This window comes from Sinohyriopsis cumingii, chromosome 12 (assembly GCF_028554795.1).
Source record: "Sinohyriopsis cumingii isolate HCF-2022 chromosome 12, ASM2855479v2, whole genome shotgun sequence".
Taxonomy (NCBI): Eukaryota; Metazoa; Mollusca; class Bivalvia; order Unionida; family Unionidae; genus Sinohyriopsis; species Sinohyriopsis cumingii.
In genome coordinates, this window is record NC_142972.1 from 91,916,269 (window position 1) to 91,941,428 (window position 25,160).

A 25,160-nucleotide genomic window follows, 5' to 3' on the forward strand; every position below is an offset into this window, starting at 1 on the left:
CTTTCACCATGTTTTCGTTTGAGTGTTCAGCATCAAAGGAAGCCGACGCAGCCAACAGCACTAGGTCAATCGGTTATTAAAGTACATATGAATGATCACTCACTTAAACCACTGTCCATCAAGTTGTACCATCAGTACTTTCTGACAATCATGGTGTTAACACAATGGCTTAAGAGTGGAAAAATTCACCTTAGACCCCCCTCGGTTCCTGGACTTGCTTACCAGGCAGCTAATGTTTGTGCCTGCTTCTTGTACAGACCGACTTCAACCACTAGACTTGACAGTAGATAAGGAGTATAAAGAAGAATTAAAGTCATACTTCCACGAGTGGTATGCTAAACAGGTCATGGATGCCATTATGGAAAAAGAAGATGTTACTTGTGACTATCAGTGCACAGTATTAGTAAACCTTGCAACCTCATTAACCAAGCCAGTTCACGCTGAATGGATAATTGCAGCTCATGTGACATTGATTTAAAGATCGGACCTAATTATCAGTGGTGTTGAGAAAGCTGGACTTGTTTAATTCAGCAATTTGATTGACACGATGTTGATACAGTGGCTTTGTCCAAAAATCTGTGAAGTGTGAGCTTGAATACTCTGTTGTAATTAGTGTATATACATAGTATTTCATTAATATAGTGTTTCAAGAAATATTTATAGTATTTTACAGGATTGTTCTTTTGGATTACAAATGCATTGATAAAATGAAATGTGCTTTCAGAAGGATTTTAATGTTTAAGCAAAAGGTGTACTCAAATGAAGGATCAATTTGAATAAGTATTAAATTTAATTTTCATATACTGTTATTTTGTATTATTATTTCTTTCATTTTCAGTATTAATATTGTTATTCAAACAATATTCAACCAGATGCTTTTTCTCTATTTTCTCTCTATTCTTACTAACCTCACATATTGATTTAAGGCAGTGAGTGTAAAATTACAGTTATTGGATACGTTATCGAACATGTGCATTGAAACAGTATAAAATGATTTACAATTTTTGTTTCAAAATGTTAAAATAAAAAATAAAACACACATGTAAAATCTAATATTTAATTACCAGATTACAGTATTGACCTTGATTTATTAAATAATAGTAGCTGTGTTAATCTCTAGAAATGAAACACTGTAAGAAAACGGGGGTCATCATCCTACATGGCTCATTTATCGTTGGGGATTTAAATTTGTGGTTCGGGGCAACAATGAAAACCAAGAAAATTGGCCCCCCCATGAAAATTGATGACACTACAGTAGTTCTGATTGAAAGTGGTGAAGATTTGACCAACAATATATCTGCATTTTTGTGAAGGAGTTTTGAATGTAAATCTAATTGATCATGGTGGTCAAGTCGGAGGTTATAGCTTGCATTTTGTATTGTGTTAGGATAATGTGAATGGGTGGAACATCGTGCTACATGTCTGCGGCATGATGCTCCAGTGCTAGACATATCTATAAACTGCCACATTGCAGACATCGTAGTGATATCACTGAAAAACTGTTAGAACTACGTTAAAAATCCAAATGACACACACACACACACATTTTGTATTCTGTAGAGCTTATGAACACATTGATATGTACACATATGGCTAATTTTAATTAGACATTGTATTTTCTTCCATTCCAAAGAATAGGTTGACAAGCAGCACTCAAACATCGATTCTAAGATCAAAGATCTTAGCCTATGCTTTTAGCTGTACTGGGTTGTTGATAACACAAAAGAGACTGAATGGATTGATGTTACTTAGCCATGTTGTTGTATATATCTGAAGAATACCTTTAATGATATCATGTCAGTTACTCAAGGTTTCTTTTCCCTGCAAAAATATTACTTAAAGATTTAAATAAGCTTAACATGTGGTTATATCATGACCTGGTCTGACACATGTCTAGTAATCTCTTTTCTATGATATGTTGACTTTGTCTGACACATGCCTAGTAATCTTTTCTCAATATCTTAACATTGTCTGACACATGTCTAGTAATCTCTTTTCTATGATACGTTGACATTGTCTGAAACATGTCTAGCAATCTTTTCTCCATGATATTACATTGTCTGACACGTGTCGAGTAATCTTTTCTCCATGATATCTTACCATTTTCTGACACATGTCAAGTAATCTTTTCTCCATGATATCTTAAATTTTCTGACGCATGTCTAGTAATCTCTTTTCTATGATATGTTGACATTGTCTGACACATGTCTAGTAATCTTCTTTCCTTGATGTCAGATTCGGGTCAGAGGGTATGTATTGAGCTAACATGCATCTTTGGATGTAACAAAATAGTTCTGTTTTCTGAAGTTTTGTATATATGAGTGTTGTGTTTAATGACAATCACACATGGTTACAATATTGAGCAGTTAAAAAGATTTGGACTTACCTTGGATTCCTGCATACAGAAAGTGTGCATAATTTGATACACATATCATAGAGTTTGTGATGAGATTTGTATATGTGTACAGAAATATGAATATTTGGGTATATATGTCAGTAAGTATGTGTTGAGATTTTCATTTGTGTATCTGTGTATGAAAGTATACATAACTGGGTTCATATGTCAGTCTTGAGATTTATATTTGACTACGTACAGCATTAAACTTAAGTTTTGAAATTTGGTAAGAAGATGTATGGCTGTGGGATTCTGTATCCCCTTCCAAATTAGGTCACTTTGACTCAGTTACATTTGGTTTGGGACTCTGCATCCCCTCCCAAATTAGGTCACTTTGAACTCCATTTGTTTTGGGACTCTGCATTCCCTCCCAAATTAGGTCACTTTGAACTCCATTTGTTTTGGGACTCTGCATCCCCTCCCAAATCAGGTCACTTTGGCTGAAAGCCCTTTGTTTTGGGACTCTGCATCCCCTCCCAACTTGGATCACTTTGACTGAATTCCATATGTTTTGAGACTCTGCATCCACTCCCAAATTAGGTCACTTTGACTGAATGCCATTTGTTTTGGGAATCTGCATCCCTCCCAACTTAGATCACTTTGAATGAATTCCATTTGTTTTGGGACGCTGTATCCCCTCCCGAATTAGGTCACTTTGACTGAACTCTGTGTGCCTGAATTAATCATGTATAGATTTAACTCAGCCATTATTGGCCTAATCAGTGCAGTTACAGTTAATTAAAACTACCTGTTATCTGATGTCATTATCATTAAAGATACGTATCATTTCATGAATGTTTATTGGATGTAATGAAAATGAACAATTCAAGATAATACTCAATATAAAAACTTGTCACAAATATTTTAAAATATGTACATAATATTTTTCCTGTCATGATTACCAATAAAGTAAGGAGCAATCCTAAATGTCTGTTCACTAGCTTCTGATTGGTAATGTAGTCAGGTGCAAACCTAAATGACTAGTCACTATTTCGCAGTGACTAGTAATGTTGTTGGCAGCAATCCTAAATGACTGTTCACTAGCTCCTGGTGACTGGCAATGTAGTCAGGAGAAATCTTAAATGACTGTTCACTAGTTCACAATGACTTTTAATGTACAGAAGCAACCCTGAATGACTATTCAGTAGCTGCTGATGGCTGGCACTATAGTCAGGAGAAATCCTAAATGACTGTTCCCTAGTTCACAATGACTGGTAATGTACAAAAGCAATCCTAAATGACTATTCGGTAGCTACTGATGACTGGCAATGTAGTCAGGAGAAACCCTAAATGATTGTTCACTAGTTCACAATGACTGGTAAGGTACAGAAGCAATCCTAAATGACTTTTCAGTAGCTACTGATGACTGGCAATGTAGTCAGGAGCAATCTAAATGACTGTTCGCTAGTTCACAATGACTGGTAATGTATAAAAGCATTCCTAAGTGACTATTTAGTAGCTAACAATGACTGGCAGTGTAGTCAAAAGTAATCTTAAATAGCTATTGTATCCCCTTTAAAACCTTTAGTTATATTCATTGCTTATAATTGTGTGCATCTACTTTAGGTGGAAGAATATTGTGGGAGCTTGCAATTGCTTTCTCCCCACGTTGCAGTGAGACAGCAGAACAGCGCCTGGCTGGGGAAGAGGAGGGTGCTTTTCATTCTGTCATCGGTGGAAGAATCTACTCAGAAATCATCCGAGTTTGGGATATTGTACTTGACCATGACAAACTGTACAGGTAAATGTCAGTTTGTTTCTCACACACAGACATTCGTGCACAGACATTGTGTACACACACAAACAACACCCTTCATGCAGGAATCTGGAAACATTGTTTTTCTGTTTCTTTCTGTTGTCACGTTTCTCTTTCTGCACTGTGATTTTAATACCATTTTGAACTAACTTGATAAAATTTATGTATCATTACTAGAGGGTATGTTGCAGGGTACTTATATAGTCCTGTTGTCTAGATCATGGTCAGAGGTCAGCATTTTCACATTCTCATCTCAGTCCTGTAAATCTAAAGCTGACTGAGATGGAATGAAAGTCTGTATGATTATGTATCTTTACTGGTAGATGTATGTGTTATCATAGCTGATGTTATATCTTTAAGATCACTGTAACAATCCATGTTTCTTAGCACTTTGGGTGAAACAAATGAATTCACAAGATCTGATTACAGTAGTCCCCCTCTTATAAGGCCAACCCTAATGCATCAGGGAAGTGGCCTTATAATGCGGGTGGCCTTTCTAGAGGGGGATGACAAATGTGAATAGTAAATACATATGAAGAAAGTCGCAAGTACATTTAATTTTAAATATTTAATATTTTAATTAAAAAATCACATGCATGATGTGAAATAAATGTAAAACAAACTGTGTCATCATTTTCAAAAGAATGTTATGAATAACCATTGATATAGTTTTAAAACTGTCTTTATAATTATGTTACAGTTCATATCATCTGTCACTTTGTTGGTAACAGTCTAAAAAATAAACCAGTCTCGTCACATTAAAAATATCCTTGCTGTCATATTCCCTGCATATATCGTTTAGTTTTTTGTTCTAATCTTCGACAACTTCATTATTAACATCAGCTGATTCTCCACTAAGGACAGAACACTTGATATTGTGTCGCACTTGAAATCTGTGCAACCATCCGTTACTTGCGGTAAAGTCGTCATATCCCAATTCAACTGACAAAATTGTTGCTTTTTCTTGTCATTCAAATCAGGATACAAATGTCTCCTGGCTCAAACAATCTTCCTTTCTCCGTCCATTTCACCTTCCCACTTCTGCAGAATTATTTCATTATCTTTCACGATATTGTTTATCTGAGTCTTCCCGACATTAGTTTTCTGCAAGGATCCTCGACGACAACCCCACCCCCCGTCAGTTGAATTACATTTACGTTCTCCTCAAAACTGAGAATTTTTATTTTCCTCGATGACATGTTGATCTTTTTGCAGTAAGTTATTCATGTTGCCAACTACACTAATGATAAAACAATTTTGTATGCATCTAAACAAATTGCCAAAGGAAGTGATCTTGTCACATGATTCGTTAGTCGCAGTCTGATACCTTATTGTTTTTATACATTTCTTTACACTAAGTGAGAAAGCCAAAACAGCTTCGATATGTACCATTAACATCCACAGGTGCTCGACGCAAGCTTGATGTTAAGAAAAAAAACAATCATCTAAAGGAAAAAAATCATACAGAGTGACAAAAATACCTTAGATTACCCTGTTGACCCGTTCTGACATAGGACCCTCTCTATCATAATATATATTATGATAGAGAGGGTCCTATGTCAGAACTATGTCCTATACCAGTGACTAAACCGAACATCTTATGATAAGACAGCAGTAAGGCTAATTGGATTACATGTACGTACTAGGGGTGAAACGATACGCCTGTGCCACGTATCGATACGATACACGATACACAGCCTACGATATGATACATATCGATACATGTATCAAACTGAAAATGGGATTATCACAGTACATTTGATTAATCATGTGAATGTATATGTTGAATGGTATTTTCAAGTTCAAACAGTGTCAAATATGCAATGTATCAGCAGTGAGTCACCTTGTTAACCTGTTATGTATAATGATAATAGAGAAAAAATTGAATCAAGATACAATGTCACGACTACTAACATTGTTGTTCTGTGTAACCAAATAAAATATAACAAAATCTTTGATGTGTTTCTTTATCCTTCATTCAATAAAAATGAAATGTTACAAGTTTTGTGTCTGATTCATCATGCAACAACATACTGGAACAAAATAATATATTAAAAAGTACACGTAACACAAAAATACAACAAAAATTTAAAATGCTTAGGATTAGGAAATCATAATTATGCAACCTTTTCTAAGTTGTATACTTTCCTCCTTTCTTCAGTTCAAGAAAGATCATCTTAGAAAACACAAATGATAAACTTCACTGCAGCAAACACTAATTAATTACACATAAATTGCCATGTGTGTAATTGAAGTCTATAGATGAATTAAAGAAAGTTCCTAATAACTGAAGATGATATCCTCATCAACTTAAATGCATCTTCCAGCAAATGAATAAATCTTCTTAAGTCACAAACGCAGTGTTCTAAAACTAGCTGACAATTGTGATGACTGTAAATGGCATAAATGAACTGAATTAGATAATTCTGCCTAACAGATGCACAGGACTATTACAAGTTTTGTGTCTGATTCATCATGCAATAACATACTGCAACACAATAACACACTAAAAAGTACATGTAATACAAAAATACAAAATAAATTTAAAATTATTGGGATTCAGAAATAATAATTATGCAGTGTTAAACCTGAGATCTGTTATATCAATCTATATCACACAAACACCCAACTGCAGTGTAAAAACTGAGATCTGTTATATCTATCTATAATACATACAAGCACCCAACTGCAGTGTCAAACCTGAGATCTGCTATATCAATTTACAACTTGCAAGCACCTAACTGCAGTATTGAACCTGAGATCTGCTACATCCATCTTTATCACACAAGCACCCAACTGCTACATCCATCTTTATCACACAAGCACCCAACTGCAAACAACGTTGAGCCTGAGATCTGTTATATGAATCTATAATACACAGCACCTAACTGCAAATAATGTTGAACCTGATATATGCTATATCAGTCTATAACGCGCAAGCACCTAACTGCAAACAGTGTTAAATGTAATTTCACATAAATTGTCATGTGTATTTGAATTCAATAACAATTAAAGAAAAGTTCATGATGATTGAAAATGATATCCACATCAACATAAATGCATTTTCCAGAAAATGAATGAGTCTTCTTATGTCACAAACTCATTGTTCCAAAACTATCTGGCAATTGTGATGACTCTGTAAAAGGCATAAATGAACTGAATTAGATCATTCTGTATAACATATGCACAAGACTGTCAGACTACTCGTCACAACTTTCAAAGTTTCATATTCTTCTTCAAAAAAATCAAAATATCCACATTCTCCCCAGTCAGAGAGGCTCTTTGTGCTGATACAACATCTCCAGCAGTTGAAAAGACTCTTTCAGATGGCACTGATGTTGCTGGAATAGTCAACAACATCTTGGCTAGTTTGGCCAGCAAAGGGAATAATGTTTCGTTGAATTTCCACCACATCATTGGGTTGTCACCAATATGTATACTAGATGTCTCATTCCTATAACGTGTTATCTCTGTGTCAGCCCTCTGAAAGAGGGACTTTGATGGCTCCACCTTGACCACGTACACGTCTCCAAAAAGATCTTCAAGTGCACCCTTTTTCACTGGAGGCTCATCAACTTCAACCTTCACTGTTGCTGCTGGTCTGTTAATCTCGTTCTGTAACTTGTACTGCAGGAAGCTGTGGTAGTGGGGGAAGACTAGATCGTAGTACATGAGTGAGTTCATCAGTCTTCTCTGTCTTCACTACTGTTTCACACTGTAATAAGAATCAAAATTATATAATATGTACTCCTTAAGTTAATACGAATCTTGCAATTTTATGTTAATTAACATTTTAACATTAATTCACTGGCATTTAATATAAATAAAACAACATGATTTTATCAATATAAGATCAATATTGAATATTAAGAAATATTTGTGTATATGAAGTTATGAACTTCAAACAATGAAGTTATGTAATAGTTTGTGTGTTTGCTCTATGTGTGTGTGTGTGTGTCAGTGTTTCAGAGGGAGATGGAGAGAATCGGATGACATAAGAACTTTGAAGGTGACTCTGGGGCATACCAAGATCAGTGGTGCATCTAGGGTAACCTTTGGGGACAAGTGTCCAATTTTAACTACCAAAAGAAATTTCATATATCCTTAAAATCTTGAAAGGGGACAATAATATTATGTTATACTTCAGCTGCTTCACGTAGATAACACAACGATACTCATATGTAAAGTTTTGACTTACCTCATTGACCTTCGCTGTTTGCATGACAATGGAAGCATATATTTGGATCCTTGTAGCATCGTCTACATCAGTTAGAGCCCTAAATCTTGGATCTAGGGCATAACTCTGCAACAGAAACTGCTGTGTGTCCTTGTCATTGTATCTTTTGTCTAGGTCTTGGGAGATTGCCACCTTGACTGCCTTCACAAGTGCAGAGTCACTTTCTTGCACTTCCATTGCACTAATAATACGATGTTTAAGAGGAAAAATCATTGATATTGTAGGTGCTGCTTCATCGCACAATATCGTTGTAATGGTTTTCATTGGTTTGAGCAGTTTGAGAATATCCTCTGCATTTGATACATCATCCTCTGATAAAGTTTAAGTCCGTCTCCCTCTGTCTGATTTCCTTACTTAATAGAGTAGCTACAATGGCAGGCTGCTGCTCTAAAAATCGATCAATCATATCATAAGAACTATTCCAATGTGTCTGGACATCTTGGGTAAGTTTGTGTTTAGGAAGCTGCAACAGCTCTTGTTTGGATTTCAGCAGGGTAGTAGCAGTTGTACTGCGATGGAAAAACGAGACAATGTGCCGGATCCTCCCAAGAAGGCGTGACATCTGATGAACTTGCAACCCTCTCTGGGTTGCTAGATTTATAGTATGTGCAAAGCACTTGATATGTGGTGTGAACTTTGCCTCTTGAATAGCAACATCCATGTTAGCAGCATTATCTGTTACTATGGGGAATAACTTGTGGGGCCTTTCCAGTTGCCATTCCTTATGGGCATCAACTAGTACTGCTCCTATATTTTTACCAGTGTGAGACTCGTGTAAAGGTCTTGTCTGAAGAACAAAGCTTTTCATGCACCATTCCTTATCAATCAAGTGAGCTGTGATTGTTATGTAACTCTCTGTAGCCCTTGAAGTCCAACCATCTGTAGTAATGGCCACTGATTCTGCCTCCGATATGGTGCTTTGCACTTCTTGTCTGGTGTGAAGGTATAGGTCTGGGATAACTTTCTCTGCGAAGTGTGTTCTTGATGGGATGATGTAGCGAGGTTCCAGGGTACGAATCAGATTTCTGAAACCTAGCGAATCAACCACTGAGAAAGGGCGCATATCATGTGCAATAAACATCGCTATATGCTTAGTGATTGTCTGTGATCTTTGCGATGATGGAATTAATGGAGACTGAATAACTTCAGTCAATCTGAGCTGACCAGTGGTTGTTGGATGTGTTGGCTTAGGAGTAGGAGAAAAACTGACCTTGGGAGCTGAAATCTTGTCATCTTTAAAAGGAATTCCAATGGCAATGGTTGGGTGGTGCCGTTTTAAATGTGTAGACATATTTGTGGTGTTTCCAGTATTCCTAAGAGCTGTAAAACACAGTTTGCAAACACACCTGGACTTGTCTGCTTTTCTTACTCCATTCTCATACTCCACAGGATATCCAAAATAGTTCCAGGCCAATGATCTTCTAATCGCAGGTAACTCGAGTTCAATTTTTTCGGCCTTTTGCGTCTGCTCCATTTTACCGGATGTTGGAATGACCTTGGTCACCCCGCTGTTTGTAGTTCATTGCATGAAAGCATCCCAAATGTCTTAGTGATAAAGAATAATCATAAGTTCTATCACCGGTTCCACACCCATACCGATAGTTTAGTCCCACGCAAAGAGATAAGAGTTGACACTTACATTATTATAATAATTTTTAAAAAAAAATTTTTCCTTCAGAAACTATTATTAATTTATGTCTTTGATTATATTTTTTAATTATGGTATTATTTAAAAAACAAAAAATAATGTAATTTCCTAGTACAAGGAAACTCTTATCTATAGAACTGGTCCGGGTGCAGGAACGGAGATGACTAACTGAATCTCACACGCTATACTTCCTGTGTATACAAAACAACTACCGCGACAGTTTGGTCTAATGAGCTCCTAATTTAATTATCATAACTGCTGAAGATTTATGTAGCTATTATAAGGTAGATATCGTTTTGTATCGATTCTTCACCTTGTGTATCAATATGTGTATCGAAATGGCAAAAGTATCGATGCATCGATGTATCGATGAATCGTTTCACCCCTAGTATGTACCCTTTTGTATGGATTAAAAGTTGAGTCTTTCTTGGTTTTTATGGAATAAATTTGGCTTCTCGTGAGGCGTAAATGATATAATATTAACCTTAGTGGTAAATTTACAAACAAGAGGGGGACTACTGTATGTGCTATTTTAAAGAAAAATAAATGGGAATCATTTGAACTAGCAAACATACGCAGGCCTGTAGAATTTAATGCAGTGCTGCAGCAAGTTTTTATGTGTTAGTGGACCTGAGAGGTAGAGTGGTCTAAAGTTCTCACCTTTATGGATCATTGCCATCTCACCTCTTCTGTGTGGGTTCGAGTCTTGGGTTCAGCCAATGTGGGTATGTGAGAAAGCTTCCCAGTAGCTTCTCCTGAGTCAGTGGTTCTTTCCTGTATTTTCCCCGGTTCTTCCTCCACTTTTTATACTAGTCACCATTTATAGCCTTTCTTGCACTGAAAAATGGCATTAAACCCTACAGCAACAACAACAACCTTATGTGTTCATAGGGCTGGCATCATTTAACCATATTACTACTTTTTACCTCATCTGACCATAGGGCTAGTTTTTACATTATCTGACCATAGGGCTAGTTTTTACCTCATATGACCATAGGGCTAGTTTTTACCTCATATGACCATAGGGCGAGTTTTTACCTCATGTGACCATAGGGCAAGTTTTTACCTCTTCGACCATAAGGCTAGTTTTTCCTCTTTTGACCATGTATCTAGTTTTTACCTCATCTGATCATAGAGTGAGTTTTTAACCTCTTCTGACTATAATGCTAGTTTTTACCTCATTTAACTTTGTGGTTAGTTTTTACCTCATCTGACCATAGGGCTTGTTTTACCTCACCTGATCATAGGGCTAAGAGAGTTTATGGTATGTCCCATCCAGTTTGCGTCATCCATCCAGGTTTCTCTTTTCAACCTCTACTCAAAGACAGGTCCCTTTTCAATCAGACTTAGTATGAATACTCTTTAGAACAAGCTCTACCAAGTCGTATTTGGGATGTCTCCACTAACACCTGCGTGACTACTATATCAATGAAAATGGAGAAACTATTTAATGTTTTGTGTAGTATGGGTGAGTCAGTTTTTATCACATTTGGTAGTAGTGTTTTTTTAGGTTGCAGTTGAAAACCTGTTTTTTACTTCTTGCTTGAATGACTGGGTCACTTTTCACGTATGTTTGTGTGTGTGTGTGTGTGTGATTTGGATTTTTAATGTAGCTTTAACAATTTTTCGGTCATATCGCTACGATGTCTGCAGTGTGGCAGTTATAGCGATGTCTAGCACTGCGGCATCATGCCGCAGACATGTAGCATGATGTCCCACCCAGTCACATTATCCTGATACCAGGCCGACCAGTCCTAACACTAACCTCTTAATGCTGAGCGCCAAGCAAGGCAGCTGTTAGTACCATTTTTGTATGTCTTTGTTATGACTCTGCCGGGGATCGAACCCATGACCTCCCGCATCCGAGGCAGATGTATGTATGTACGTACGGTCTCCAGTTTCTGATAATTGACTTGGATCTCATTCTGTGTTAGTTGATTTGTTAAGGTCATAGTGTGCCTTACAAACTGTACTGGTTATTAAGTCTAGTATACTTAACATACTGTTATCATAATTAAGGTTTCAATGTACTTTACAAACTTCTTTAGTTAAACATAATAGTTGCCTTCTCCGCATAAGTCTCAGATCATTTACACTTATGAACTTTTTAAATGCATGATTACACATAGTAGCAGTACATGAAATTTCACTGCACATTAATGAAGTTTTGTCTAACTTATGAATACTTTTGACTGCCATACTGAACAAGTCTTGTCAGGTCTGAAATTTCATGCTTGTCTAACTTATGAATACTTTTGACTGCCATACTGAACAAGTCTTGTCATGGTTGACAGGTCTGAAATTTCATGCTTGTTACAGATGGTGAATTGAAATAGTTGTTTGTAATAATCAGAGAAAACAATGGGACCCACCTCTTTGTTTAGAGACATAGTCTCAGATTTAAATGCGGAATAACAACATGATACCCATGAAAGAAGTAATTCATTTGTCATACAAATAGAGGAATGCACAACCCGTCATATATAAACCTGTTTTCTATATATTTCTATATAAGGAACATAATAAACATTAGGAATAAATGGAGAATTATACATCCACTGCTTGAGAAAGAAGTAGATTGTGGACAGACGAATATTGTGGGGAGGGTATTGGGGGAAGATAGGAAAAGCACACCTTCTTTTTATGGGTATCTGGTGCACTGTTCACAATGCTCTCAATATGGTGCATTTTAATCCTGTTGGAATCAAGGCCAGAAGGGGATATAGCATTTGTTGTTGTTTTTTAGTTGTCAAGCCAATCTGCATCAGAGCACCTTACTGATAACAAATGTTAAATTTATTTGACATCTTTGTATCTCCAGGCCATTTGCTTCCCACCAGGTTGGCAATTTCAATCATATAATCATAGCAGGTGCTGTATTACTATTAATAAACTATATGTCCTGGTTGGGGACAATCATTGACTGTTGTGATACATTTCTGTGCAAGTTATTTTAACTGATGTTCCCATGGCAATCAAACCTCCATAAAAGTCTGTACATTGTTGACTCTTCTAAATATTATCCTGTTGCTGAAGGGATTTTTGTGTGCACAGGTAAACACCATGTTTCTTTTCCAGGTCTATTCAGAGATCCGCCGAAAGAATCATCAAGTCTCATAACCGTGGAGAGTCTTGTATTATTCAGAAGAAACTCCGTGGCATTCCATCCTTTCAGACCCAAACCAGTACAGAACGAAGAATCCCAATGCTCTTTGCTGAAGCAGAAGTTGAAGTTGACTTCAACAACTTATCGGAGCAGCAACAGAAAAAGCTGCAGCAGTATTTCCCACCAGCAAGTTCAAATGAGACAGAGTATCACATCCTGAAGTTTTACTCCTTCAACTCTGCACTTGTCAGCCATGTTCTGCAGAATATAGACATAAAAGTGGACTTTCCATTCCGTGTCACGGATTTGGAACACGCCATCATCACACTCAAGTCCAAGGCTCCATTACTACTACTGGGTCGCAGTGGTACAGGTTTGTAGAATATGCACTATTGAGAACTATGGCATTGATACAGGTATAGTTTATGTACACTAGAGTTAACTTTGGCATTGTTCAAATACAGTTTATTTACTCTATAAAAAATATGCCATTCATTCAAACAGTTCAACAAACAAATCAACTCATTATATTCCCTCTGATGAGTTACAATAGAAACGAATCTGGTCAGGGACAGAGGGTGACTAGGACACCCCAGCCTCCACATCCAAACAGTCATTATTTTCCCTACATATATCTGGATGTTTTCTATTTTTTCCAGGAAAGACAACCTGTTGTCTGTATCGTCTGTGGTCACAATTCCTGTCATATTGGACAAAGGCTAAGGAAGCTGGTGCCCCACTCCTACCACGTACTTTAGAATACTTTCATCAGGAGGAGAAGGAGGAAGAAGGGGAAGGGGAAGAGAACAGTTTGAATGAAGAGACAGAATCAGGTTAGTGTCTTTCTCCTGAAACAGTACGATCACATTTGACCAATGAAAACTCTTGATTCCAAATTTTATTTTAGCACTAGTTTGTCTGTTATGCAGTTATATCCATGATAACTACTGAAAACTGGATATGTGAGAAAGCTGCCATTAGCACTTTGTGGGTCAGTAGATCTTACCGGGTTTTCCTCCGGGTTCTTCCTCCACCAGTTATACTGGCCGCAATATATAGCCTATCTTGCACTGAGAAATGGCATTAAACCCCAAAACTACAACTGCTGAAAACTTCGTGGTTTTGTGACAACATCGTGCTTCGATTGCTATGGATTAATACAGTGAGATATATTTTGAATATTTTCAGAACAAAATTCTTTACAGGGAGTAAGTTATTTCAGATGTCATTTATTTTAAGGTTTAACCCATTTTATACTGAAACCCAATCAGAAATGCTGTTCAGACCTGCCAACACTTACAGTTACTATATTGAAGTAAGGCTCATGGAAATGACATTTGAAATACAGACCAGCTGAACAAAAGCACACATTACCAAAACTTCAATATTTTTTGCAGTAAAATCAGGAAAATGGCTTGTTTGTGTTTGATTCGGATCTGGATTTCATTTTAGATTTTGGTCAGGGAACCAGATTAATTTACCAGAGTACCTTAGACACTTCAGATTGCAATTGTTATGAAAGGTGTCTGCATAATCATGCTGTTGCTTTCTTTATGTTAAAAATGGCATGCCACAAGTGACTTGTCAGAATGAAAGGACAATAGACTTCTTAGAAAGTCTTAATAGTACGGAAAAATAAAAGGTAATATTTAGGGTCTTGGGGAAAAGGCATGAAAGGCAACAGTTACGTTTAGTGGTCATTGTTTCTTGATTTGAGTGTATCACATGGTGGGAGAGATTATTTACATTATCATGGCCCACATAAAAAAAAAATATTTTTTTATAATGGGTTATGTAAAGATGAGAAATATCAAGTAGCCACCGCACTTTATATGGCTTGGAGTTGCAACTTGTGAAACTACTGGAGGTAATTAAGGTTCAAGTAAACTTTTCAAACTTTTGAGTTGAACACTGTATTTTGCTGCATCAGTTTCAAATCCCACTTCGGGACTTTTAAATGCATGTTTTTTCAAGCTTGACAATAGCAGTACAAGACTAAATGTAAATTTTCCACAACAACATTTGCTTTATTTCAGACATGATTTTCTTCTGTTTTAAAGAGGAATTAACACTTTCTTTATCCAATTCAGATTTTATTTTTTATCTGTATAAGTTCAGTTATGTTTGTTTTATTTTCTTTGATCACTGTTTGAAGAATGTGACCAGATGGGTCAGTTATAAAGAGAATGGAAAATGTTGTAAAACATGTTGTAAAGATGATTTTCATTGGTTGATCTTTTTTCAGTGCATCCAATGTATAACCACACTATATAGGCCACTATAATTAACATTGATGGGAAAGCAAGAAATTTTGTTGGGTTGTTGACCAAGAATTTGATTAAAAAACTTTGGAAAAAGGTTTAAAAACCTATGGAAATGGGAATGGTTTGAGTGAAAAGTTGAAAGCTATTATGTATGAAAATTGAGGATAAAAAAGTTTGTATAATAATAACAAGACAAACTATTTTAAATGTTTACTATTTAAGTTTTGTGTACAATCCATTTTCTGGACCCCCGGATCAGAGGCGCCACCCCTTGAGACCCCATTGGGGGTGGACCTCCAAACTCTCTTGCATGTTTTCATCTTTTCTGCTGGCAGACCAAAACCTTCTCTGTATTTTCATTGTGCTATGAACTGTGTTCTCTGTTCTGTTCAATTGTTTGATCTCTACACGCTAAAACTTTATTTTTATTACTTTTAGTCATAAGGTCACTCCATGACATATTGCTTGTTTTATTTTCTACCTTCCTTTTTCATAATGCTGAGGTTTTGCATAGACAGATACAGACATTTAATTGTGACTAAAATTAGACTGATTCTCAGTAAGTTTGATTGCTTATGAGACTTTTAGCTTCTTCAGGAATATGATGATAACTTTGCCTCTTTATCACATATATATAATTATCAACTTTTCTCAAGGTAAATATATAATATGACTAAAAAAAATTAAAGCTACATTAAAAATCTAAATCACGCAAAAGGTAAATATGATGCAATACCAGATTATGAAAAATTGAACCTCCTTTTGGCCTATGCAGTATGGGGGTCACTATGGTTGATTGGTTTATAAAATTTAATATTCCCCTTGAGAAATGTTTTAGTACATTATTTAAAGCAAAATATGGTATTGTTTTAACATGGTGACATATGCATACTTTGAAAATAGATTGTAAAGTAAATGATGTCATGACATTACAGTATAGTCAAACATTGAAAATCATCCAGCAAAATGAAATATGTTAGGGCTGTTCCATTAAAACATGTGGGACTCAAGGAAGGCGCTTTTAAAATGGGCATACTCACCCATAGATGCAATTTAGAATTTTCTTACCATTTTAATATGAATTCTGTGAAATCCAAGTACCCTGGCATACATTTTCTAAATACTGCCTGGGTAACATGTATGTTTAAATGGAACAGCCCTTACAAGAAATATGTAATAAAGAAACTCTACTGTTTGACTCAGAAATTTTTCTCCTTTGTTACAGATAATGACGCTGATAGAAGTGCTCAGTCTATCACGAATGATGAGGCTCAGCAAGGTAACTGATTTACCCCTGCAGTTTATTAGAAAATGTTGTCAATTGGAACATCCTTGACCTTTTCCTTCACGTGATAGAGGAACACCTTGGATGGAAGCAAGGGTCATTTTGAACTTGCCTTAAATTTTGTTGTTCTTATTAATGTGTTTACAATTGGATGGTGTTTTGACACTGACAATAATGTAGGCAATAGTTTGAAGTTTGTAATACAGTGATTTTGTTAATTTTTTCAGTAAAAATATCAGAAGAATACAATAAAATTGCTTGGATTTCATAGGTGAAAACTCATAGAATGTTATTTTCAAAGCTCATCTTTCATTTCAAGGCTGTATTTGTCACATATCTAGTGGGATATTAATCTGCCCAAAAATACACCTGTGTACTTTCTACCTTCACTTCCTTTTCACTGATTATCTCATAATTGCTTTAAAAATCAAAGGTACGGGAAAGAGACAAGGATGTCCTGATTTACTGTTGTTGTTGTAGGGTTTAACGCCATTTTTCAGCACACGATAGACTATGCATGGCGGCCGGTATTAGTGGTGGAGGAAGAACCCAGGAAAAGCCCGGGAAGAACCACCAACCCACGAGAAGCTACTGGCAAGCATTCTCACATACCCACATTAGCTGAATCCTAGTCTCGAACCCATGCAGACAGAGGTGAGATGGCAGTGATCCGTAACGGAGAGCGCTTTAGACCACTCAGCCACTCGGGGCCCCTGTCCTGATTTAAGTTGTGTATATTTGATTTGATTAATTGGTGCAAACAAGTGCCAAGTTTTCCGACCAGACACAGGATGCATTTTGAATATATATCTCATGATGAGTAGATGCTGTTGACGTTTTGATTCAAATGAATAACAGTGTATCTTAGACAAAAGTACATTAACCTCATTAAATTTAAGTTCATGAGTTCAGCGTTTTTTTTTTTTTTTAGGAAACTGCCTTTTTTTACTGTTTATTTATTGGCACTATATATATTGTGGAATTATTTTCTTTTTGGATGAGTAAATATGTACTTAATATCCATGTGTCTATTCCAAATGCGGGAGGTCGTGGGTTCGATCCCCGGCTGAGTCATAACAAAGACTTACAAAAATGGTACTCACAGCTCCCTCGCTTGGCGCTCAGCATTAAGAGGTTAGTGTTAGGACTGGTCAGCCTGGTGTCAGGATAATGTGACTGGGTGGGACATCATGCTATATGTCTGCGGCATGATGCCCCAGTGTTAGACCACTATAAACGGCCACACTGCAGACATCGTAGCGATATGACTGAAAAATTATTACTACCCAGAGGCATGATTTTTAATCTGAACTCAGTTTATAAGCTTAAATGATGTGCAACCCAAGACATTTTTTATATACCAATTCCTTGTTTGCTTGTGAGCGATGTGGTCGTGAACACACCTACCATAGCACAAGCAAAGTGTGATATAGCAAGTGAGATTCAGATCTCCATTGACACAGAAGGAGGAACTGGGGTGATAGCAACTTTTGTTGGTCTGTAAGAATTATAACCTCCTTTGACTTGACTTGCACAACTATTCAGGTTTGTAAACTATCAGGACATACTAGAACCATGATATATATATATATATCAGCAGCGGGAAAATCTAGAGGGGAATCATACAAATGTGAGTAATATTTAAATAAAAAGGATGAATAGCATATCTAAATTTTTTAATATTTTCGTTTGAAAGTCATGTTACTGAGTCAGTGTGATAAAACTTAAAATGATATTTAAAACTTTTAAGTGAAGTCAGTTAAAAAAATATGCAGCATTCTTTGTCATAGTGTTACTATTAACACTCTTTATCAGAACTACAGTATCTGAAGTTAGATTCAATGATCATGTGACACTCCATAGATTATTTTAATTTACTTTCACTTTTTCAGGTCCCAGGTGGTAAAGTGGTTTAAAGGCCTCACATTTACTAATCCCTGACATCTGTTTGCATAGGTTCAACCAGTAGCTTCCCATGGATCATTGATATTTAGCAGGCATTTCCCATCTGTGTTTTATTTGGCTCAGGGTTTCATATTAGAATTAGTGAAATTAGTTAGGGAACCAGACTAACTTTACAGCAGAACCTCAGACACTTTAAACTGCACCTATTTTTTCTTGCAAAGTGTCTGCATGATCAAACTGTTGATAAAAGAATTTTTTTAAATAGCATCCTGAATGTGATGCATGTTTAAGACGAAATGGAAGATAAGCCTCTAGAAAGTGTTAATAATTAACACAGAAGAATAAAAAGAAATATTTAGATTCTAAAAGATGGAAAGGACATGGGAGTATTTATTGGACATCACGTGCCAATTTGAGCACGTCTTATGGCGGGAGATATGATTGCTGTTGTCATATGAAATGGAAAAAGAATTTCCAAGAATTACGTCAAGTTGAGAGGTAGAACAAGCCATTGAGTTGCATAGGGTTTGGAACTAAAGTTTGTGCAACTGTACTAGTAGTAAATAAGGTCTACGAGTACATTACAAACTTTTCAGTTGAACATAATATTATCATCCCTGCATCAAACTTCTAATTATGTTTACCAGTTTTACGACAACAGTTATTGATATTTTGTTACACCTTACTGAAAACTGGTTAATCTTAAGGAAAAAGAATCATCTACCTTACTGAGACAGTCTCATCAGGTTTGGCAGATCTGTAGTAGTAATATAAGCATTGGGGCAGTGATCAAAGCACTTGTAGAGCAATGTAATCAGTAGTACAGTGATCAGAGAATTGAAGTTGTGTTGAAAGTAGTACAGCAGTACAGTAATATAGGTATGTAGTACAGTCATTTAAGCAGTAATACAGTGACCAAAGCAGTTGTGCAGTAATCATAGCAGTGGTACAATATTATAAACTGTAGTCCAGTAATCATAGCTGTGGTACAATATTATAAACTGTAGTCCAGTAATCAAAGCAGTAACACAAGGATCAGAGCAGTATTGGTACAGAGATCAAAGCACTAGAATAGTAATTAAAGCATCAGTTGAGTAATCTTAGCAGTATTACAGTACTTAAAGCAATGTAAAGTAATCTAGGAAGTAGTGCAGTAATATAAACAGTAATAAAGTGCTTAAAGCAGTAGAAAGTACTCAATGCATTGATGCAGTAATCTTTACAGTATTACATTAATATAAGCAATAATACAATGGTCAAAACAGTAATCTAAGCATTAGTATGGTAGCACATTTATATACGTAGTAGTACTATATTCAAAGTTGTTGTACACTAGTCATATATCTAGTACAATACTCAAAGGAGTTGTACAGTGTTCATATATATTGTTCAGTAATCAAGGCAGAATTGAACAGGAAACTCAATGCAGGAATGCTTTTCATTGGACAGGAGCTGAAGCTGCTGGAGTTCCAGTAGAGGAGAATGATGTTGCCCAATTTGACCATGTTCATCAGATCTTCATCACCAAAAATGCTGTTCTATGCAGTGAGGTGCAGAAGAACTTTCATGAGCTGAGTCATGCATGTGACATCGTCCGAGACCATTTCAAACGAGAGGCAGAAAATCTACCAAGCAGGCTTCAGAATGTGGATGAGTTTTTGTATCCACTGTTTATCACATCTCGACAGCTTCTGCTAATGCTGGATGCATCGATTGGTGTCCCATATTTCTTTGAAAGGAAGGAAGATGGTAGTTTGAAGGTAACATTTAATAATGGACTTGAATCATTGTAGCCTGTCATAACGTCATCCAGAAATTAATATTCATACAATGTAATTGTTTCTTCAGAATTTTCTCACTGATATGATTTGCACGTATTTTATGAAGTATTTTTACAACAAAACTGACTGTATAACAGAGTTTCAAGAAAATGTTACATTTTGCTCTTTCATTTGTTTCAATTATGTGGATTTTATGCACTGTTTGTTTTGAAACCTAATTCTATAAAGAAGTTCTTTAAACTAACTCAACCATATTGTTATGAACACAGGGTGATATACAGGGGTGGTCAGAAAATGATGGCCCACTTAGTATCTTGCCACTTTTGGATGAAGATTCAGATGCAGAGGAAGAGGAAGCATACGATGACAGAGATGATGATATGGATGATGAAGATCAGGAGACACATGTTGCTGGAACTCATCAGGTATGTTACAGTCATGAAAAATTCAATTCAGATTGGATTGCGCTACTTTTACATCCCCAAAAGAGCTGAGGTATGTTTGATAAACAGTACATGTATTTGATTTCTACACCAGAACAGCAGTCTCAGCATTGATCAAAATTGAAAGGAATATTTTTTTTTAAGATAAACTGCTGTTAAATAAATTCATATACATGACAACCATGACACTTTTGGTGTAATTGTTATGCTCTTATTTCACTGAATTACATCTTATGCTCACCTGTAATGGAATATGCTTTTCTGGTTCATTAAGAAATAAAATGAAAATAAAACAATAAAATGTTGTGTTTGTCATTTATATTGTCATCTCTTTAATTCCACTTATCGTATTAATGTGAGAATATTCTAAAAAGACTGCTGTGTAAGAATATGATAAGGGGTAATTTTTCAACCATTGATCTACCAGTACTTTACTAATTTTCTGTTTCTGGCAATTATATATGACCCATTTCCAAGATGACAGAATAGTTCCTTTAATTTTGAAACTTTGCCTTGCAGATTCATTATACCGATAATCCAATTTGTTAGCGTATCAGTCTTTACTTTCAAATTTCACCAGATATTAGGTGATACAGCGATTTACTGTTTAACATGTCGATGAAAATTATTGGAGCAGATGGGTCTTTCTAAACTTCAAAAGATAGCAAACAAGAGAAGGACAAATCAAAACCACTTTACAAATTTGTGAAGAAGAATATGAGAGTGATGCATTACAGCACACATTGCAGAATTTATGACTTAACGTTCATTTGGCAAAAGTTAGATATGTAGACTAGTTAAAGTGAGCATTGAATATAAACAGTCTTTCAGTATGTTTTCTGTTTGTATTCTGGCTATAATCCTCTTGGATTTTCCCCATTTTTGCCACGTATTTTGACCTGCAGATTTATGTTTTAATTTTTTTAAAATATATTTTATACTATGCACTGATATTATGGCATATAATATATTAGCTACGATGTCATAGACTCAGCAAAGTATGGGTAACAGTATTGGTAATAGTAATAGGTAGATTACACTTTTTATGCTCAGATTTTTTTTTCTTCCCCACCTATATTGGCAACAATTATTCTTTTACCTCTCGGGGTTGGCTTTCATGTGATTAGGTGCCTTAACAGTGGCATAGCTTCCGTAGCATAACAGTGGCATAGCTTCCATAGCATCTAGTTAGAAAATCTATATTTCATTTTTTCTGTAAAATGGTTTTGATTAAGCTAGATAGACAGCTCTCTAAGAATTACTTTTGTTCTAGTGAGACTGCTTTACAATTAATTTCATGATGCATGTACGTACAGAGATGTATATCATGGTTATTTAACTCCCCTTGGATAGCTCTTACCTTGAGAATGGTTGACGTCGGTAATTAAGGTTAAAATGCCAAAACCTGCTTGACCATATTGAGACTCAAACACGAGGTCTTTTTTAAGTAAGTCTGCAACGTCAGCCACCATATTCAGCTTCTTATAAGGATTCTTCAGAATATCACACATTATTATGAAAGGCATGTATAGAGTAGTGGTACTATACTTGCTTTGCGTGTCTTTGCTTGCCGTATGAATCTCTTGCTCTCGCATGTGCAAAAGAAAATTGCCATTCCAGGGTCATTAGTTTTCTTCTGCTTCTATGGTTTTTTTTCCTCCACAAAAGATTGTACTATGGTATCATTTGAGCCACCCCGAATACTTAATACAAATTGTACATTCTTGTAAAATTAATTTAATATAGATCAGTTGCAAATATTAACTTGTTTAGGACCACCTCTCTTTTATATATATATATATATATATATATATATATATATATATATATATATATATATATATATATATATATATATATATATATATATATATATAAATATGTGTGTATAACTGTTGTTTTGACATGTATGGATTCTAAACATTAAAACTTGCATTGTTGCTTTCAGACCAAAGTTGACCCTAGGCGTGAAGTGACATATGAAGTATTTGTAGATGAGGTGTGGCCACGAATTAAGAAGAAAATGAAGGTCAGCTATCACCCTTCCCTGGTCTGGACTGAGATCATGTCTTTCATCAAGGGATCATTTGAGGCTCTTTCCAAGCCCAGTGGATACCTTAGCAAGGAAGAGTACATAGAGATTGGCTGGAAAAGAGCCCCCAACTTTTCAGGAGAAAGAGACAGAATTTATGAGTACTTCACTCGCTATGATCACTTCAAGAAGCAGAATAGCCTGTTTGATGAGACAGATCTTGTTCATGATATCTACAAACGTCTTCGAAATATTCAGATGACTCCATGGGTTATTCATCAGATTTTTGTTGATGAGACTCAAGACTTCACACAGGCAGAACTTTGCCTCTTGATTAGGATTTGTCAGAATCCCAACCAGATGTTTTTGACTGGAGATACAGCACAAAGCATAATGCGTGGAATCTCTTTCCGATTTAGTGACCTGAAATCTCTTTTCTTCCATGCACGACAGTCTATGCAAGCCATGGGGAAAACTGGAGCTGTTGAAGTCCCGAAACAGGTCTACCAGCTAACACACAACTATCGTTCCCATGCTGGAATTCTCTCCCTTGCATCAAGTGTCCTGGACCTGCTTGTTGAATTTTTCCCAGAGTCTTTTGACCGACTCAAAAAAGATCAAGGTCTATTCAATGGTCCACTGCCAATTTTACTCGAGTCCTGCAGTTTCAGTGATCTTGCAGTGCTTCTGCGTGGAAATCGCCGGAAGACCTCACATATTGAGTTCGGGGCTCACCAGGTCATCTTGGTGGTGGATGATGCAGCTCGGGAGTCAATCCCAGAGGAGCTAAGACTTGGACTAATCTTGACAATCTATGAGGCCAAAGGACTGGAATTTGATGATGTGCTGTTGTACAACTTCTTCAAAGACTCGCAGGTGGGACAGCTTTTATAACTTCTCCTATAAAGAGATATCTTTTTAAATTGATTTAAAATTAAGCCATCAGTGTTTGCCAAAGTTCTCAGTATATTCATCATATATGGTAACTGAAGTTTGAAGCATGTTCTCAGTATATGCTTAGTAAAATTGCGCCATTTAATTGAACCGGTTTGAAATTTTGACTCAATCTGTACCGGATGCTTACACTTGCTAGCTGTTTCTTGTTAAAGCATGAGCTGTGTATGTGCATAACATAAATTGCAATTGTTTATGCATTTAGTATGACAGGATTAAATTAATGTAAATATGCCTAAGACTATTTCAGCATCAGTCTAGATGAATTGAATAAAATTTTAAATAGTGGCAACAAAACATGCTGTTAGTATTTTCATTATCAGATCCTTTCTTTTCCATCTAAAGGCATCAAAGGAATGGCGAGTGGTGACAAGTTACTTGGAACAGTTGTGGACCAGTAAAAAAGATTGCCTTCAAGTGGATTCATCCATTGCTCATGAAAGTCTGGCAGAGATAGATGAAGGTAATCCAGAGTTATGTCACTTTCAGGTCACTTTGTTGAGAATACTTTTCTGGTGAAACATTTCTTTCTATGGCAACCAAAATTATGAATAAGTTTTATCATTAAAATGAGACAGAAGAAACAAGTTTGATATACCTGAAGTGACTGCATGGACAAAATCCTTGAAGTATTTCTTTCATTGTATTTCAGATTGTTACAAAGTTCATCACTCATTTGTTTTACATTCAGTATGCTATTGTAGTTAACCAAGAATATGAATTTATTTGAAATTGGCTATTATGGTAGAGTCTCATAAAATCAACATTGCTTTTGTCATACAGTACTTGTCTTCTCTTTATGACACAACCCTCTGAACGGCAGTGTTTTCTCTGTCACACACTTTGCCTCATTTACATTACATCAGGACAACTTTAATGACCCCATCGGGGGTATAAGGCATGAAAATCCTAAGTAAGGTATTACCCCACGTATGGGGCATGATAGTATTGATTCATCACTGTCTCTGTACCCCACCTATGGGGCATGATAGTATTGATTCATAACTGTCTCTGTAACCCACCTATGGGGCATGATAGTATTGATTCATAACTGTCTCTGTACCCCACCTATGGGGCATGATAGTATTGATTCATAACTGTCTCTGTAACCCACCTATGGGGCATGATAGTATTGATTCATAACTGTCTCTGTACCCCACCTATGGGGCATGATAGTATTGATTCATAACTGTCTCTGCCCATGAGGTGTGGGTACACATTACCATCAATCAATCCGTGTGCAACAGTGTTCTTGCCAGATATGAAGGCCTATTGTTTCATTCATGGACAGACATACATACCACCATGGCATTCATCATCTGTCGTGTGCATATGTGTGATTTGGAATTTTAAC

At 36.1% G+C, this 25,160-nt stretch overlaps 1 protein-coding gene across 2 annotated transcripts in view; it reads left to right on the forward strand.

Annotated features, from left to right (window-relative positions):
- LOC149786979 (TPR and ankyrin repeat-containing protein 1-like) overlaps positions 1-25,160 on the forward strand; it is a 141,854-nt gene that overhangs the window by 88,497 nt on the left and 28,197 nt on the right. For both annotated transcript variants that reach the window (XM_089977525.1, XM_089977526.1), the window contains exons 22-29: positions 3,962-4,136; positions 13,115-13,515; positions 13,802-13,975; positions 16,632-16,685; positions 20,046-20,356; positions 20,647-20,802; positions 22,769-23,728; positions 24,152-24,269. In XM_089977525.1, coding sequence (XP_089833651.1) covers positions 3,962-4,136; positions 13,115-13,515; positions 13,802-13,975; positions 16,632-16,685; positions 20,046-20,356; positions 20,647-20,802; positions 22,769-23,728; positions 24,152-24,269 — 2,349 coding nt within the window. The remainder of the gene's footprint in view (positions 1-3,961; positions 4,137-13,114; positions 13,516-13,801; positions 13,976-16,631; positions 16,686-20,045; positions 20,357-20,646; positions 20,803-22,768; positions 23,729-24,151; positions 24,270-25,160) is intronic.